Source organism: Sarcophilus harrisii, chromosome 1 (assembly GCF_902635505.1).
Source record: "Sarcophilus harrisii chromosome 1, mSarHar1.11, whole genome shotgun sequence".
Lineage (NCBI taxonomy): Eukaryota > Metazoa > Chordata > Mammalia > Dasyuromorphia > Dasyuridae > Sarcophilus > Sarcophilus harrisii.
The window spans coordinates 133,650,749-133,670,367 of NC_045426.1; the positions used below are offsets into that span (position 1 = coordinate 133,650,749).

At 35.5% G+C, this 19,619-nt stretch overlaps 1 protein-coding gene across 1 annotated transcript in view; it reads right to left on the reverse strand.

Moving 5' to 3' along the window:
• The window catches only part of OXCT1 (3-oxoacid CoA-transferase 1), a 180,542-nt gene that overhangs the window by 142,091 nt on the left and 18,832 nt on the right, over positions 1-19,619 (reverse strand). The window contains exons 4-6 of the mRNA XM_031964557.1: positions 15,473-15,608; positions 6,281-6,430; positions 1,643-1,749 (exon numbers count right to left, since the gene is read on the reverse strand). Coding sequence (XP_031820417.1) covers positions 1,643-1,749; positions 6,281-6,430; positions 15,473-15,608 — 393 coding nt within the window. The remainder of the gene's footprint in view (positions 1-1,642; positions 1,750-6,280; positions 6,431-15,472; positions 15,609-19,619) is intronic.

A 19,619-nucleotide genomic window follows, 5' to 3' on the forward strand; every position in this document is an offset into this window, starting at 1 on the left:
CAGAAAAAGAGATAATACTAGTTCTTGATGAAACCATACATATTCTAGTTTCTAAGAATTAAATTTAGGAAAGGACATTTTTCTTCTTCTTTTTTTTAATTTGCTGAGGCAATTGAGGTTAAGTGATTTGCCCAGGATTAAGTGTCTGAGGTCAAATTTGAACTCAGGTCCTCCTGACTTCAGAGCTGGTGCTCTATTACTGCACCACCTAGCTGCCCCCAGAAAGGACATTTTTCAACCAGAGAGCATGCAAAGAGTGAGTTTTGAAGGCACTTAAAACCATGTGATATGATAATCAGAAGAAAGGGAGAGGAATGTCTAGCTTATAGAAGAGAAAACCAGGAGAGGAGGGACTGGTCATGGTAACTATCTTCAAATATATGGAAAATTGTCACACAAAAGGATTAGTGTTGTTCTGCTTGATTCAAAAGGACAGAACTAATTTAAGCTCAAAGTAGGGCAATAGTTCCTAACTATTAAGAGTTTTACTTAAAAAAAAAAAGTTTTGCTGAGTAGAATGGATTGCCTCAACTAGAATCCTCTTTACTAGTCATAGTCTATTAGTAAAGACCGAATGAGCATTTTTCCAGCTATATTGCAATAGTGAGTTCTGTTCAGAGATGGATTTGACTAGATAACCTTTGATACAACTCTGTGATTTTTCTGAGTACAGGACCAATGAGAGGACCACAAGCCTTTTTACTACCTAAAGGCCAGATGGGCAAATTTAATGAGATTCATTACCAGGCTGGCCACAGTCATCAATCTGAAGGTCATAGAAATTAAAAATGGCCATATGTGAAAGCATAATTAATTTGTGATTAACAGCAGCAAAAAGAATATGAACAGACAAAATCACAGATTCTTGAAGTCTTAAATATATTTTGAGAACAGATAATAATTTTATTTTCTTTTGTTGAAGTTCAAATACTATGTATTAAAAAATCAGTGTAAAGATAGAAATTAGAATGTGATTTGATAAGTACAGGAAATTCCCAGATGAGTAAACTTCTACCAATACAAGTTGGTTTCTCCTCTAGAACTCAGTGAAAGAATTGTCCAGAACATTGAGATAAAATGACTTTCTTTCAGAGTCACACAGTCAGTATGTTAGAAGAATGATTCAAACACAGATCTCTGATTTTGAAGGCCAGCTTTCTATCTATTGAACTCTCTACAAGAACCTAGTTGATAACTTTTGTTGTAGTTCAATCATTTTCAGTTCAATTCTCCATGACTCTATTTGGGGTTTACTAGTCAAAGACTAGTAGTCTTTGCCTGGAGTAGTTTGCCATTTCCTTCTCTAGATTATTTTACAGATGAGGAAACTGAGGCAAAAAGGGCTAAGTGACTTGCCCAGGATCACACAGCTATAAATGCCTTTGATTTGAACTCAAAAGAATAAATAAATCTTCCTGACTCTAGGTCCAGTATTCCATCCAATGCACCACCTAGATGCACAAGTTGATAATTAAGTCATTTGAAAATTGAACTAAGTTCCCTCACAATTTTAAAAAGTCCACACAGTAAAATATCTGAATTTGATTTCTAATCAAAATGTACATGATAGAAATATCTTCCAAAACATATCATCATCATCATCATCATCATTACCACCACCACAACTGTTCACATATATTACCTGAAAATGATGTTTCCTGAACGATCTGCTTTCCAGGCTTTTACCAGGGCAAAATCACCTGTAATGGCTTTCTCCATAACATAATGATGGCCATTAAACTCCCTCACCTGCAAGAAATAAAATACATGCATGCTAGTCATCAGGTTTGCCCTAATTCATATAACATCTAATTGCTTTCTGCTAGTTATTTTTAAGGAAATCTATTTTAAAAGCTTACTTAGAGTTACAAGGCTCCTCTGGCTTTCATGGTGTAGTTCTGAGACATGAAAACCAAATATCATTCATGCCTTGAACTCCCTGACTCCATCTTCTTGCTTTATTATTTAAAGGAACAAAACTGCTTTCCCAGCAAGGGTCTATTCTTATTCCAACTCTACCACCTAGTGGACAGAGTTCAGAATACTTTTTGAGAACTAAACTGGACCAACTTAATTTCCTGCATGGCAGGGTTCATAAAAATAGCCTTTTCTGCTGGAAACCATTCGGAAAGTTCAGAACAGAAGAGAACTACTCTATGACAAATAACAAATCCTTCTTGGGCTCTGAAATACTTAGAAGATGAGAGATCATCATAAAAGACCCCAAATAAAGATTATATTTCCATAGTCCACAGCTGTTTGGAACTTTTTTCCCAACTGTATAGATTTAAGGTTAGAGGGGACCTTAAAGATCACCTTACACGTAAAGTGTTTGTTTTGCAAATCGTAAAGTACTATAGAAATACTAGCTGTTATTATTATGAAACCTCTCATTTTACAGATGAGTAATATGAATATTGAGGAAGCTAGATGGGAGAGGGGATAGCATACCAAGAAGACCTGAATTTAAATCTTTTCCCAGACACTTACTAAATCTGTTACCCTGGTAAAGCTATGGAACATTTGTTTACTTCAATTTCTTCATCTATAAAATGGGGATAATAATAATATCTACCTCCCAGAGTTGTTATGAAAATCAAGTGAGATAATTGTAAACCATTTTGCATAGTGCCTGGCACATTGTAAGTGATGTACAAATGGTGGCTATTATTGATATTTTAAGTTTTTTATTACTAGAGGCATTGAGAGATTTGCCAAGTTTTAGAATTCAGGTCCCCTTAGTCCTGATCCAGAATTTCTTCCTCAACTCCATTGCAAAATCTTTTCCTACTGAAGCAATGTTGCAAAAAATGATTTAAGTTTCCCTCATAACAGTCCCACACCTAAAATAATAACAGCATTCACATGATAATAAAAATAATAGAAACTAATATTCATGTAGCATTTACTACATACCAGACACTGTGCTAAATAAATGTTTTATGATTATTATCTCACTTAATCCTCATAAAAATCCCAGGAGGGAGGTGGTATTATGATCCCCATTTTATAGATGAGGAAACTGAGGCAAACAGAGGTGAAATGATTTGTCTATGCCTAGGGTAAGACTTAGTAAATGTCTAAAACTAGATTTGAACTCAGCTCCCCCTGACTACAAGGATGAGCACTCTTTCCATTGTCTCCCCTTGGTCTTGCAAGGAATTTTTATATGTTAAGTCATATAGGTCTCACAACAATACTGGGCTAAGTGCTGAGTTTACCCCATGTTAAATAAAAGTAAACTGAGGCCATAGAAATGGCATTCTTTAAAGAAGCTATCCATGATAATGCCATTTCTGTGGGGAAATGAGTTCAAGCTTCCCCAATTTGGTAGGGGCTCCTGCAATCACCAAAGAGACAGAGGGTGGACGTAAGAATAAGGGACAAAGGCGGCTTGACTGGGATAGGATTAAGATTGTCAGGAAGGGAGGACTGTGTAAGAAGGAGGGAAGGCAGGAAGGCAAGAAAGAAGGCAGGGAGAGAAGGAAGGAAGGAAGGGAGGGAGGGAGGGAAGGAGGAAGGAAGGGAGGGAGGGAGGGAGGAAAGGAAGGGAGGGAGGGAGGGAGGAAAGGAAGGGAGGGAGGGAGGGAAGGAGGAAGGGAGGGAGGGAAGGACAAGATGATTCCTCTGGTTAAACAGTTTGGAAGAAAAGTATGTTGGTATATCAAGAGTCTTTCTTTCCTCTTCCAACTACGACTTCTGGGAGAGCCCAGAATCTTCTGCTAGAAACCACCAGACACATGCCTTATTATTTTTCTTCCAAGGGATATAGGGATAGGACCACTGGCTTCCTTTTCTAGTTCTGGATTCAAACCAGAATTTCTCTTCTTCCTTGGCCCACTATAGAATCCCCCATTCTTGAAGCAAGGACAGAACTCCAAGCCCTCTGAGAATGGGTTCTTGTCTTTCAGCTTTGCCTGTATCTTCTAAGCTCAGTACAGAGGGAGTGAGGGAGTGTGTGTGCATGTGTGGGTATACACTCATAAATAAAATTAATGTTTGTTCACTGATTTTTTTTTAAGTCTCCTAAGAGTTGGCTTTTTAGTCAGGTTGTTGAGCTTTAGAGGATGGAGAGAAAAATCTCTATTGAAAACAATGAAAGGAAAAGAAATAAAAGTAACAAAGGACTTCTCAGATGTCTGCAAAGTAGTCTTTTGTATTCACTGAAATATAATGTTTATAGAATCAGTCTATGGTACTTCTCTTTTTAGTCCAGCTCTCCTAGTTTCCAGTAAAACCCTAGACTCTCCATATCCCAAACTCCTCTGACTACCTCTCCTGATCTCAGCCTATTTTGTGGTTTCTGTTGCTTCACCAGTAGGGTTGAGGAAAGGGAGGCCTGAAACAGGACCAGGGGAAAGGGGCTCCTGGATAACAGTAAGGGTTAAGGTTCAATTACACAGTACAGATCTGATCACTTGGTTCTCTTTTTTTTCAATCCCTCTACTTTTGAGGATGAGAATGGAAATCCTCATGAACAAGAGAGGAACAAGAAATCAAAGGAAAAGGACATCTGGATAAAGAAGATACAGGAGATGTGGTTGAATCTAAACCTATAAATCAACCATCAATTTTCTCTCTGCAGATTCTCAAAAATTTAAAGAAAGGGAAACATAACAGAAATGGAGAACCTTGATATAAATTTAAACAAATAATCCTGTTTATCTTAAATAAATACACATTTGTAAATTTTTTATGGTCATAAGAATACAGGTTTACAGTTAGAAAGGCCCCTAGAGGCTGAAACCAACTTTCTGAATTTTCAAATGAGAAGGAAAAGGAAGTGAACAAGCACTTATAAAGCACCTACCATGTGCCAGACAATGTACTATTCATTTTACAAATATGATCTCATTTGATCCTCCCAACAACCTTTAAGGTAGGGCCTATCATAACCTGATTTTATACTTAAGGAAACTGAGGGAATTGAGGTTAAATGATTTGTCTAGGATCACACAGCTAGTAAATGTCTAAAATGGCATTTGAATCCAGATGTTTCCATTTTCAAGAGCTATTATTTTACATGCTCTCTTGGGGCTTACGGTTTACAAAGGACTATATACACATACATATAAATATATAATATTTAATATATATTTAATATATGGTAGCATAATTAAATATATTTATGTGTATATTTATGATAAAATGAGATGACCATAGTTCTTTGCAAACCTTAAAGTACTACATGAAAGCTAGCTATTATTATTGTTATTATTTGCACATATTTTTCCTAAGATATGGAAGTTCCTTGAGGGCTCTTTTTTGGTCCTTGTGGCCCTTGCCGCTGGGTGGCACAGTGGATAGAATACCCCACCTAGAGTCAGGAAGATACATCTTCATGAGCTTGGTGAGCCTAAGCAAGTCCCTTCACCCTATCGGCCTCAGTTTCCTCATCAGTAAAATGAGCTGGAGAAGGAAATGATAAAACACTATTGTATCTTTGCCAAGAAAACCTCAAATAAAGTCATGGAGAGTCAGACACAAATAAACAACAAAATATCTTGCAATTAATATATCTCAAATGGTTCATGGTAAACACTTGATAAATGCTTATTAATTATTACAATGTCTTTCTCTTCTACTCCCCAAATATAAACATAATCATTTATCCATATCCTAACATGAACCTGTTCAGCATCAATAAAGTATCATCATAAAGTAGGCAAGTAATAAATACTTATTAATTAACAAAATTGACTTCATTAAAATTGGCATGTTGGAAAAGGTTAGGAACATTCTATTTCATTTTAATATATCCTAGTTTCTAAATAATAATAGTTGGCATTTACACAGCTTTCCATATGTTCTAACTTGCTCACATCACTGTGAAGTGAGTGCTACAATATAAATTCTATTTTATAACTGAGAAAACTGAGTCAGAGTATTAAAGTGTCTTGTCCAAAACAACAAAGCCTGGAGATGAAAGAGCTGAGATTTAAATCCAAGTCTTACGACCCTTTAAATTCAAATTTCTGTCAGCAGCTTCCCTATTAAATATTTTTTCTGTCTCTCTTAGAACAGAGATCATTGGAAAGTCAGTCAGTGGTGCTACCAGTAAATCATGAAAACATAAAAATTAACACTTGATATTTGTTTTAGCTAGAAATTTCACCAAGTTTCTAATAAGTTATTCCCTTTTTACCTAGCATACATACTTTGCTTCTTATGCTTACAAATAATATATAATGTTGCAAGTCTTTTACCCTATGTATCAGCCTAGGAAATAGCTAAGGTAAATTGGATCATACATGTTTTTTTGGACTAGAGCTCCTCTTACCTCTTTTGGTTGACTAGCAATAGCAATGCTTCCATCCTTGTTGTATTTGATGGGTGATCCTCCTTCTTGTACCAATGTTCCATACCCTGTACTGGTGAAAAAGGCAGGAACTCCAGCGCCCCCTGCACGAATCCGCTCTGCAAGTGTTCCCTGTAGGTCAGAACAATCATGAGGCATTAGACACTCTTAACTAAGCACTCTCCTGTAGAGTTTGCTTTATTTATACAATTATACATACAGCCAGACTTTGCCTTCCCTAACCTTGCTAACATAAAATTATTGAACAATAACTTGCTTTAAAAGCATTTAAAATGTTTTGAATGTACAGAAACTAAAAATAAAAGGAAATTTTTTCTATTCCACTAGCAACAATCTCTCCATTCTTAATCTACACTCTGTACCTATCTGTGTTTTATATATAAATACACAAACATACATACACATACTTTGAATTTGAATTCTGATTTATTTCCCTATGCTGAAAATGTTAAGTAGATAATTAGCAAACCTATATTTCACTCTGTGCTCAGAAGACACAGCATAAATTATCTATATTTTAAAACCAAATCAATAACATGAAGTATCAAAACAATTAGTTTCCATTTAAATTACATCTGTAATATGTCTATTTTGAAAATAACAGACTAACAACATGAAGTACCAAAACAATTAGATTTCATTTAAAATGAGTATGTGTTTTGAATATTTATACTATATATTTATGTTCTATACTAGAAATTTAAGAGAAAAGCAATACTTTTTTTCTTTTTTATATGATGGTTCTCTGTGAGAGCAGGTTTCTTGGGGAGGTTTCTGGAGGCAGCCTTCATTTCAGTTCAGAGTAATAATCACTCCAAATGCAGCCAGGTGTTAAAGTAGTTCTTTATTATTTCTTCCAAAATAACCCAGTTAGCTTTCTTTGGTTCCAAGAATCTTGTTCCTAGCTTCAGCCTCTCTCTGAATCTTGGGTCTGCCCAACTGCAGATTACCTTCTCAATCTCCTGAACTGAACTCTCACTCTGTCAATCTTCAAAAGTGACTTCTGGCTCTAGCTCAACTCCAACTTGTGGCTTCTTCTAAACTGACTGACTGATTGACTGAAGCTCTTTTTATGCTCAGTGTAAAAGATTGATTCCTCCTCTGAGAGTGGGATTATGGGAGGTATGAATTCACAAAGTTACAAAGTTAACTTTGTGAATTGTGTGAGCTAATGTGTGAATTCTTAAAGGTGCAAACCCAAGCATTGTTTCTATCAATATTAGTGACTTAACACCTTGTAAGGATTTGCTCTAATATGTGAACCAATAAGCACTGTATCAATTTCACTGAGTTAACACTAGGATTCTAACAGGTCTCAGTCTGACTGAGGTTACACCCATTCAGTGATTTAGGCGAGGTAGCAATTAAGGCAAAAAATCTCCTCTTTCATCTAGTCAAAAAATATATATAAATGAATGAATGAATGAATGAATGAATGAATCTGGAAGGGGAAGGTCCTCAGGTTTTCTGGCCAAAGCAGAAATGACTGACATTTACATTCAATCTGAGTCAATCAGGACTCAAACAATGACCAAATGGGCTTGGCCTAAGGACCTATTGGTGGCCAATGAGAATCAGACTGATTTTGGTTTAGGCCTGGTCCTTAAGAAAGAAATCTAAGCCCCAAAGTATTCTGGAAGGGTTCCGAGATGCAAAAGAGAAAGAAAAAAATGCTTTTAAGAGCATCTGTAGGTATAAGATACCCAATTCATCTACAATCATCCTTATCTATATCTTGCTGCTAAACCCAGATGGTTCTGGAGGAAAAAATGAGGTAGGGGTCATGTCATCACCTCCCTGAGGTCATGGTTCTCTTCAAGAAGGAAGGACAAATAACTTTTGTGAGTAAAGCTCGCCTGGAATTGGTCAGTTGGAAGACTCCCTTCATCCAGATTTGGGATCATAATGTTACTTACAGATACTCTTAAAAGCACTTTTTTCTTCTTTTATACCTCTAATCCCTCCCAAAATATCTTGGGATTTACTGGCTAGATTTCTTTCTTAAGAATGAGGCCCTTTTCTAAAATATATGGAGAATTGACTCTAATTTATAAGAAATCAAGCCGTTCTCCAACTGATAAATGGCAAAGGATATGAACAGACAATTCTCAGACGAAATAATTGAAACTATTTCTAGCCATATGAAAAGATACTCCAAGTCATTATTAATCAGAGAAATGCAAATTAAGACAACTCTGAGATACCACCTGTCAGATTGGCTAGAATGACAGGGAAAGATAACGCAGAATGTTGGAGGGGATGTGGGAAAACAGGGACACTGATACATTGTTGGTGGGATTGTGAATACATCCAGCCATTCTGGAGAGCAATTTGGAACTATGCTCAAAAAATTATCAAATTGTGCATACCCTTTGACCCAGCAGTGTTTCTACTGGGCTTATCCCCCAAAGAGATCTTAAAGAAGGAAAAGGGACTCACATGTGCAAGAATGTTTGTGGCAGCCCTCTTTGTAGTGGCCAGAAACTGGAAACTGAGTGGATGCCCATCAATTGGAGAATGGCTGAATAAATTGTGGTATATGAATATTATGGAATATTAGTGTTAGATAAGAAATGACCAGCAGGAGAATTTCAGAAAGGTCTGGGGAGACTTACATGAACTGATGCTGAGTGAAATGAGCAGGACCAGGAGATCATTATATACTTCAACAACAATACTTTATGATGATCAATTCTGATAGACCTGGCCATCTTTAGCAATGAGATGAACCAAATCAGTTCCAATGGAGCAGTAATGAACTGAACCAGCTACACCCAACGAAAGAACTCTGGGAAATGATTAAGAACCATTATATAGAATTCCCAATCCCTATATTTTTGCCCTCCTGCATTTTTGATTCCTTCACAGGCATTAATTGTACAATATTTCAGAGTCCAATTCTTTTTGTACAGCAAAATAACAGTTTGGTCATGTATATTTATTTTGTATTTAATTTATACTTTAACATATTTAACATGTATTGGTCATCTTGCCATCTAGGGGAGGGGGTGGGAGAAAGAAGGGGAAAAAAAATGAAATAAAAGATTTGGCAATTGTCAATGCTGTAAAATTACCCATGCATATAACTTGTAAATAAAAAGCTATTAAAAATTTAAAAAATAAAAAATAAAAAGAATGAGGCCTTAAACCCAAACCAATCTGATTCCTAGGTCCTAGGGTCCAATCTTGGTCCTGGGCCAAGACCCATTAATAAGAAGGAACTTGCTGAGGGAACTTAATGCACTCTTGGGCCAGCTCTGATTAACAGTACATTCTCTTTCAGCAGTTAAAACTGAAATTTGCATCTCAGCAAATTCCATTTCCCAGCTCTAATACTGCCTACTTGACCCATAAACACAAAGTTTTATATTTCTTCTATGTTGTTCAATCAGGTCCAACTGACTCTTTGTGACCCATGGACCAAAATGTACCAATACTATCCATGGGGTTTTCTTAGCAAGGCTTCCATAGTGGTTTGCCATTTCCTTCTCCACTGGATTAAGATAAAGAGAGATTAAGTAATCAGGTTCACACAATTCAGGTCTGAGGTCTGAGACCACATTTGAACTTGGGTCTTTCTAACTCCAAGCCCACATGCTCTATCTACTGAACCACCTACCTGCCATATACAAACATATATACATACACACACATACATCTTATCAATAGATACATAGATTGCATGAATTGCACGTTAAAAATTTTATATTTAACAAATAATAACTATGTCTATAAGATTGCATACTACATGCAATGTATTAAATAATCTCATATACCTATTCATTATTATGTACATTATATAACAAATGTTTTATATATATATACATATATATATTTATAATATCTATATATTAAGCTAGGGTCTTCAACTGGTCTCAGTTTGATTGAGACCACACCCAATCAGTGAATAAGGCTAGTTAGCAATTGAGGCAAAGAATCTTCTCTTTTACCTAGCCACTCCTCTCCCCCCTCAAAAAAAAAAAAAAACACTAAATAAATAAATTTGGGAGGTAAGACTCTCTGGATTTCTGGCAGAAATAACTGTTATTTACATTTAACATATTAAGCATGAATTATATAATATGTTCAAAATGCTAAGCAACAAATTTTTATATTAAATATATAAATGTTTATATATTTTATATTAAATAACATAAATATATTTAACTTAAATTTATATATTTGTTACATTTTATATAAATATTCAATTATATGTTTAATATTTTATATATTATAGTACATATCTATTTGATACGTTAAATGATAGGTTATATATGCATACATGTAAATTATATGTAAATGTGTCTATCTATAAATTATGTCATATAATACATGTGTATATGCACACATACGTATACATATATAAAATTACATATAATGTAGCTAACTCTGGAAGAGATTCCTTTCAGTAATGTATCCTATATACAATAAGGTACTGAGGGACATTAATTTCTTAAAATATAAACACACACACACACACACATAATCTATTATGCTTTCACTAAGTCTTCATCACACTAAATATCCCAAAGTTCCTTCAGTCACTCTTTCTATGGCCTAATCTTCAGCTCTTTCAACCACGATGACGAGGAACTGAGGCAAACAGGATTAAGGAACTTGTCCCAGATTATACAGGTTAGTCTGAAGCCAGCTTGGAAGTCAGAAAGAGTGCTAATTAAGAGTGCTACTATTATTTTTGAGACACCCTATAGTTATGTAACTGATTATTTTTTTCAAACCAAGCACAGGAATTGATATTTACCTGTTAACTTCCACATTATAACAATAGTTTATATTATAAATTGCTTTAAGATTTTCAAAGCACTTTATAAACATCTTATTTTAATTAGTCTTATCATTGCAGCCTATTTGAGACCTTTTTTAGAGTGTCTGTCTTCATGCAAAATAGATAAAGATTAATCTTTTATCTACATCTAGATCACTAATAAAACAAAACAAATATTAAAGAGATCTCCTTTCAGGATAACCCTAATTCAATAATGAGAGCTTTTTGGCTCAGGTCATTCAACTCTCACCATCTTAGGTAGATTCTGAAGATCACCTGGCAAGATAAGGTAGTGGACACTGAGGTCTTTTCTAGACGAGCATTTAAAACTCTACTAGCCACATTGTTCAAATGTCAAAAGACTCAGTCTAAGACTATTTTACGAGAATTTGCAAGACAAATGCTCACATGGCAGTCTGAAGATGTGATATAAAGACACTCTCAAGGCCTCTGTGAAGAACTCTGAAAGTGACTGTGAAACAGGGAAATCTGGCCCAGGACCACCCACTATGTCATACATACCCTAAAAAAAGGCACTCTTTTGCTCTTTGAGTGGAGCAAAATTGTAATAACTCAAAAAAAGTGTGGAATGCACAAATTAAAGACATCTCTCTACCAAATGTTCATTCAGACAATTTGTGCTTGTGGTAGTGACGTCATTTTGGTTTTCTTCAAACATAAGGGAGAGTAACCATATAGACCACAATAATATCATAAGAGACTGTCAAATGCCTTGAAATTCAAGCATTCAAAATCTGAACCAAGAGTCTTTAATCATTTTTTGGTGCAGTGTGCTAAAACTATGAACCCCTTTTTCTGAGTAATGATTTTAAATGCATAAAATACACTTTGGTATTCCCAAAGATACCAAATATATTAAAATAGTTCTCAGAATAGTTTTAAATTCAAGTTCATGAATCCCAACATAAGAGCCACTGCAACTTCATCTACTAGTTGCTAATCTGCTTTTCCCTTCCAGGTCTTCCTCAGGATTCTTGACACAGGACAATTGTCTCTAGGACAATTCCCTGCATTCTGAATGTTCCCTGACCCCTTTTCTCTACATCAAAAAATATTTGTCATATGGCTACCATTGCAGGTCTATTCTTAAGACTCACCATCTCATCTGATTAGTATGTTTCCAAGAATACATTTAGAATTAAGAACAGGGTAGGATGTTAGCCCTGTTTTGCGTTTAATGGGTGGCTTCAAGTCTTTAGCTCAGAGCAACAAGTTATACCAGGAATTTCAGTTCCCCAAGCTGGGGACTCAGTTTGTGGCCAGGAGGCTTTGGCACTCCTGAAATAAAAAACACCACAAAGATGATTCCATCCCATCCCATTAATCTAAGAGCTAAAGTGAATATCTCCAACTAGGGTCAATTTAAGCTGTTAATATATATTGCAGCCAAGGCTTTATTTATTTATTTATTTATTTTGTCCAGACCTATAAAAAAAAAGTGTTGATGCATTTTTTGTTAGTGCTCTTCCTGAATTCAAAGCTGGCCTCAGACTAGATGTATTATCTTGGACAAATGTCTTAAACCCGTTTGCCTCAGGTTCTTATCTGTAAAATGAAATGGAAAAGGAAATGGCAAAGGAAACATCAAATAGGTAATTGCTTTTCATCTTCAAGAGACACACTCATTGATTTTCCCAAAGTCAAACTACCAGTGGGTATATCAAGAGGTAGGACATTCTGAAGTTAATTCATTCTGACTCCAAAGCCAACTCTGTAGCCACTATCCCAAACTGCTTCTCTGCCTTCAAATTTATATAAAGAAATAATTTTGTGTGACCCTGGGCAAGTCATTTAACCCCACTTGCCTCAGCAAATAATAATAATAATATTTTAAATTCTTTAACAACATGAAAAATCAAAATTTCTTTTTATATCTCCTTTACTTTAGCATGCTTTGTTTCCGACTGACAGTTTCTATGGGTACACTGGGGCAAGTAGATGGAGCAGTGCACAAAGCACTGGGTTTGGAATCAGGAAGACACATCTTCATGGGTTCAAACTCCAATCTCAGACACTTAAAAGCTGTGTGACCTTGGGAAAGTCAGTCTGCCCTTTTTATTCTCAGTTTCAACATCTATAAAATGAGCTGAAGGAAAAGAGAAAAGGAAATGGAAAACCACTCTATTATCTCTGCCAAGGAAACCCCAAAGTAGGATCATGAAGAGTTGGATATGACTAAAATGATTTAACAACCAGTAGTATTTCAATTCACAAAATCAGAAACTTAGAACTAGAAAGACTTTCGGGGCTATCTCAGGCAATCCCTTATTTTGGAGATGAAGAAACTGGGACTCAATAAAGCTAAATAACTTGACCAAGATTAACCAGGTAGCATGTTTTTTTCTTCCTAAGTTAAGTAGTACAGTAAGTGGCTAGAACCCTGTACCTTGAGTTAGGAAAATCTGAATTCAAATTAAGTCTCAAATATTGTGTGATTTTGGGAAAGTCACATTGTCTCTGTTTGTCTCAGTTTCTTCAATTGTAAAATGGAATAATAATAGCACCTATCTCCCAAGGTTGTTATAAAGTAGAAAAGAGATACTATTTATAAAGCCTGGCACATAATTAAGTAGCCCGGCAGCACCTGATACATAATAGGTGTTTAATAAAATCCTATTCATTTTTTCTTTCCCTTCTTCCTTCCTAGTTTACCACCTTCTTTTCCTCTGTCCTTCTTTTCTTCCTTTTCCCTACTGGAAAACAGAGACAAAAGCTCTAAACTTGTGGTTAGGCAAATTTTGTAACTAACACAGAATCTGAAAGAGAATTTCACCATCATGAATGAACGTGAAACAACATGAGGTGCACACTCAGATCCCAGGGAGAGCATCAGGCCAAGCAGGATCTTTATTTGAACAGGATCAGTGTTGTAATCACTAACACTTGAGTAGATTATTATATGAATTTCTCTGAGAACTTTGAGAAAACTTTGAGAAAAAGTTAAATAATTAGAAAGTTACATAAAAACTTATCAGTGCCCATACTATTCAAAGGGCTGATTCTACAGAAGACCAATAAGTAAGACCAATGTATATAGAACATAAGACTGAAAAAAGGAAGATTTAGGTCCAGCCTAGAGATAATGAGAAAAGGAAATGTGTACATCCCACCAGTATAAGGGGGAGGACAGAGTAGAATAAATAAAACTTATTAAAAATGACTAAACCACCATAAGGCTGGCTGAATTAGCTGTCTCTGCAATAGAGTATAAGTGCTTGAGAACAGGGACTGCCTTTTGCCATTCTTTGTAACCACAGTCCTACAAAGCAGGCACTGAATAAATGTATATGGACTGAATACAAGTTGGAGGACTACGGCTGTTAAAAAGGAAATCTCTGCAGAGTATGATGACTCTGTTAGTAGTACAATATTTTGTAAAAGCATATTTGGCAACACCATAAAATAGGCCAGCTGCAGCTATCTGTAAGCTGGTATATCCTTAGGCAAAAATAGTTACTCTCCCAGATATATAATTCCAGGGGAAAAAGTGAATGTTATGTTTCTTTTTTTAATGTTAAAAAAGATGTTTCTGCCACAGAATTCACTGCCAATTGAATAAAGACTATGTAGACTGTTTTTATCCAACATGTATCAATACAGTCTGCAAGGTCCCCAGAATGAAAGCCAAAGGATTTGTGGATAAATGCATTCAAATATCCCCATATCTGCATGCTATAAAATTTACCCTAAACTATAACAAATATTTGAACCATGTAGGAAAATAGCAGCAAATTGCTTAACTATATAGTAAAATCATTCACTTAAAAATATCCTGTTAACTTCCTTTTAAAATAGCCTTTCAACATTGTGGCAGCTTGTCAAAGTGTCTAGCATATGACAGACAATAAAACATGACATATAAAATAAACTAAGAGGGATGAAATTATAAATTGGCATTATCTCCCTAAATTTGTATTTTTTTAAGCAAAGGGGAACAGCAACTAAACCTATGATTTCACTCATAGAGAGAACTCCCAAACTAAAAATCTCTCTCTGCCCATATAGGTCAGCACCAATTCTACAGCTTGGTCTTAAAAGAATTATTTAGAAGATGGCTTGCCTAAGCCACAAAGCCAACATCTGTCAGGACTTGAATCCAAATATTTCCAGCTTCCAGGCCCTCTCCTCACTTAATTTGCCACTCTGATTCTCTTTTTAAGCAGAAAAGGACAAAATGCTGATGCACAGCAATTTAAAAGAATAAATCCCTAAACAACATGTCTTAGTTTGACAAAATGACATTTTCTCATATGCAAAAAAAAAAAAGTATAGATAAAACACCAATATTTAAAATAAATCAATATTACAGATGATATTGATTTCATGACCCAAAGAAAGTATCTTACCTGTGGTGTAAGCTCTACTTCCAATTCACCAGCTAGGTATTGCCGTTCAAATTCTGCATTTTCTCCCACATAAGAAGAAATCATACGTTTTATCTGCTTGGACTTAAGTAAAAGACCCAAGCCAAAGTCTTCAACACTATAAAGACAAGACAGGCAAGTTTTAGACTCATAGATCTGTAAATTATTTGTAAATCACAAGAATTTTTGACAACAAGTCCTATCATACACAAAAGGAAAAGGACCAGGATTACTTTATTTCATCCAGGACTATCTCCAGTCATCCATCTTGCCACTGGAGCCAGATGGCTCTGGGAGGAGGGGAGGAACGGAGGCAGGTGACCTTGCCCAGCCCCCCTTCCTCACTCAAATCCAATTCACTTTTATATCATGGCATCACCTCTCTAATGTCAGGGTCCTCTTGGAGAATGAAGAACAAACAACAATTTTTTTTTAGGGCAATTAGAAGATGAAATAGAATACCAAGCCTGGAATCAGAAAGATTCTAGTTCAAAATCTGGCCTCAGACCCATATTATCTGTGTGATCCTGGGAAAATCAATGAACTATATGCCTCACTTACAAAATGAGGAGTTGCAGAAGGAACCAGCAAACTACTCCAGTATCTTTAGCAAGAAAATTGCCAATGGGGTCACAAACAGCCACGCATGACTGAAAATGACTGAACAATGCTTTTATTTTTATTTTATTTTCAACAAAATACATAGTGTATCTTAGTTTAGATTTTATGAAGATAGCTAAAGAACAAAAGAATAAGAAATAGGAAGCATTTCCATTTAGAAATGGCAAACCACTCCAGAATGTTTGCCAAGAAAACCACAAATGGAGTCTGAACAACAAGCACTACCACAAAAAAGGAGGCCAAATGAGGGGGACAGCTCCCTTTAAAAATTTTGGGGAGTACAAAACAAAGAATGGGACTTTGTAAGTGGGGAATGAGTTATAAATTATGATTGGATAAAAGAACTCAACTTCATGAATGGTGACATCACTAGGATTGGTAGCTAAGGCATGGAGGACAATGCCATTGGTTGGAAATTGAGAATAAGAAGTTAGCACAACTCCTTCCTTCTCTCTTATGAGTAAGAAACATTCATTGTTAAAGTCTAGTAGCAAGGTTAGAGAGAGTGGACAAGACTTCTTTGGATAGAAAACCAGATTCCTTGAAGGAAAGATACTCTATCAGACTCCCGACGTCACCTACATCTTTCAAGGACAGCAGATTTCCTTGTGGCAAGAATTGAACAGTAATTAGCAGAACTGGATTTCTAAACTTAACTCCTCATAGGCCAGCTGAATTTCTGAATAAAATTCAGAGTCAAAGAACCATGACTTGACAATTATGAGACAAAATCAATTAACTATAAATAGGATAAATTAAAAAACCTCAATCTGATGTGGCATGTAAACATAATAGAATTGTACCACAAGAATCAGTAAACATATAATTGAAGGAAACATGGAAAGCTTTATATGAGCTGAAAAAAGTCAAAAGAATACCAGGGAAACAACACATACCACAACAAAATAAATGTTAAATAATAAAAATGAAAGAAACATCATGAGAATGGTTGAAAAATATCCCTACTGAAGGTCTTTATGACCAAAGCAGAACTAGAGATCATTACTGATCACAAAATAGAAAATTTCGATTATACCAAACTGAAAAGTTTTTGTACAAACAAAACTAATGCAGACAAGATTAGAAGGGAAGCAATAAACTGGGAAAATATTTTTACAGTCAAAGGTTCTGATAAAGGCCTCATTTCCAAAATATATAGAGAATTAACTCTAATTTATAAAAAATCAAGCCATTCTCCAATTGAAAAATGGTCAAAGGATATGAACAGACAATTCTCAGATGAAGAAATTGAAACTATTTCTAGTCATATGAAAAGATGCTCCAAGTCATTATTAATCAGAGAAATGCAAATTAAGACAACTCTAAGATACCACTACACACCTGTCAGATTGGCTAAGATGACAGGAAAAAATAATGATGAATGTTGGAGGGGACGGGAAAACTGGGACATTGATGCATTGTTGGTGGAGTTGTGAACGAATCCAACCATTTTGGAGAGTAGTTTGGAACTATGCTCAAAAAGTTATCAAACTGTGCATACCCTTTGATCCAGCAGTGTTACTACTGGGATTATATCCCAAAGAGATTATAAAGAAGGGAAAGGGACCTGTATGTGCACGAATGTTTGTGGCAGCCCTTTTTGTAGTGGCTAGAAACTGGAAACTGAATGGATGTCCATCAGTTGGAGAATGGCTGAATAAATTGTGGTATATGAAAATTATGGAATATTACTGTTCTGTAAGAAATGACCAACAGGATGATTTCAGAAAGGCCTGGAGAGACTTACACGAACTGATGCTGAGTGAAATGAGCAGGACCAGGAGATCATTATATACTTCAACAACAATACTAGATGATGACCAGTTCTGATGGATCAGGCCATCCTCAGCAACGAGATCAACCAAATCATTTCTAATGGAGCAGTAATGAACTGAACTAGCTATACCCAGAAAAAGAACTCTGGGAGATGACTAAGAACCATTACATTGAATTCCCAATCCCTATATTTATGCATACCTGCATTTTTGATTTCCTTCACAAGCTAATTGTACAATAATTCAAAGTCTGATTCTTTTTGTACAGCAAAATAATGTTTTGGTCATGTATACTTATTGTGTATCTAAGTTATATTTTAATATATTTAACATCTACTGGTCATCCTGCCATTTAGGGGAGGGGGTGGGGGGGGTAAGAGGTGAAAAATTGGAACAAGAGGTTTGGCAATTGTTAATGCTGTAAAGTTACCCATGTATATATCCTGTAAATAAAAGGCTATTAAATTTAAAAAAAAAAAAAAAAAAAAAAAAAAGAAACCATGATCCAAAACTAGAAAAAAAAAAAAGAAAAGAAAAGAAAAGCAAAAAAAGAAAAAAAAAAAGAAAAATATCCCTACTAACACAACATAGTATTTTCACCTTTTTTGTTGGTTGTTTTTTCAATCTCATTTCATTTTTTAGTCTCATTCAATTGAAAAAGAATTCAATCAATTCTTTTTTATCTGACTTTTCTTGTGCAGCATGAAAAATGTGGAAATATGTTTAGAAAAACTGCACATGTTTAACCTATATTGGATTACTTGCTGTCTAGATGAGGGAGAAAGGGGAAGGGAGGGAGAAAATTTTGGAATACAAGGTTTTGCAAGAGTGTATATTGAAAACCCTCTTTGCATGTATTTTGAAAATAAAAAATTGTTTTAAAAAATGGCCCTATTCAAGATACAAAAGATAGAAGAGAAGCCCAAGTAACCAAGAGAAGAAGGAATCCAAAAAATAAGATGAAAACTAGAAGACAATAAAATGCAATTTAAAAGAAAACAGTTTTTAAAAGAAAATGTTCAGTATCAACTGTGGCAGATACTGAAAAGGATGAAAAGAAAGAAAGAAAAGATGGATTTAGTGTTCATAGGTCCCTGCAATGATGCTAACATGAACTCTTAATTTAAGTGCATCAATGCAAACAATTAGTTCTAAATGTTAACATAGGGACACAGCATTGCCAGGTGTCAGAAGTAGAAAGGAAAATTTCTCAAAGGGGGTAATAAGTCTGGAAAGCTGGGATTGCCCCTCCTACTGGCCATCTAGTAGATGTCCACCTGGCAGTTGAGGATATAAGTTTAAAGGATTCTTTCAGATAGATCTCTGACTTTGTGAATCATTCTGCCTTATCTGGTCCTAGGAAAGTAGACACTAAAATGGGTTAAAGAATAAGAGGAAAGCTGAAAACTCTACCCCGTTCATACTCATCCTGGGCAAGATTCATCTCTGGCATCCAAAGTCTGAAAGTTTGAGGAGTGTTGTCCAGAGAGTTGGGGAAAAAGAGAGGGGAAAAGGGAGAAACACCTGGGAGTAAGGGGGAGAGGGAGAAAGGAAGGGAGGGAGAAAGGGGAAGGAAAGAGATGGGGAGAACAAGAAAGGGAGAGAGAGAAATAGAGAAAGAGAGAGATGGAGAAAGAGACAGAGATGAAGAGATGGAGAAAGAGAGACACAGAGATAGATAAAGAGAAAGATAAATGGAGAGAGAGAGAGAGGGAGAGAGAAAGAAATGGAAA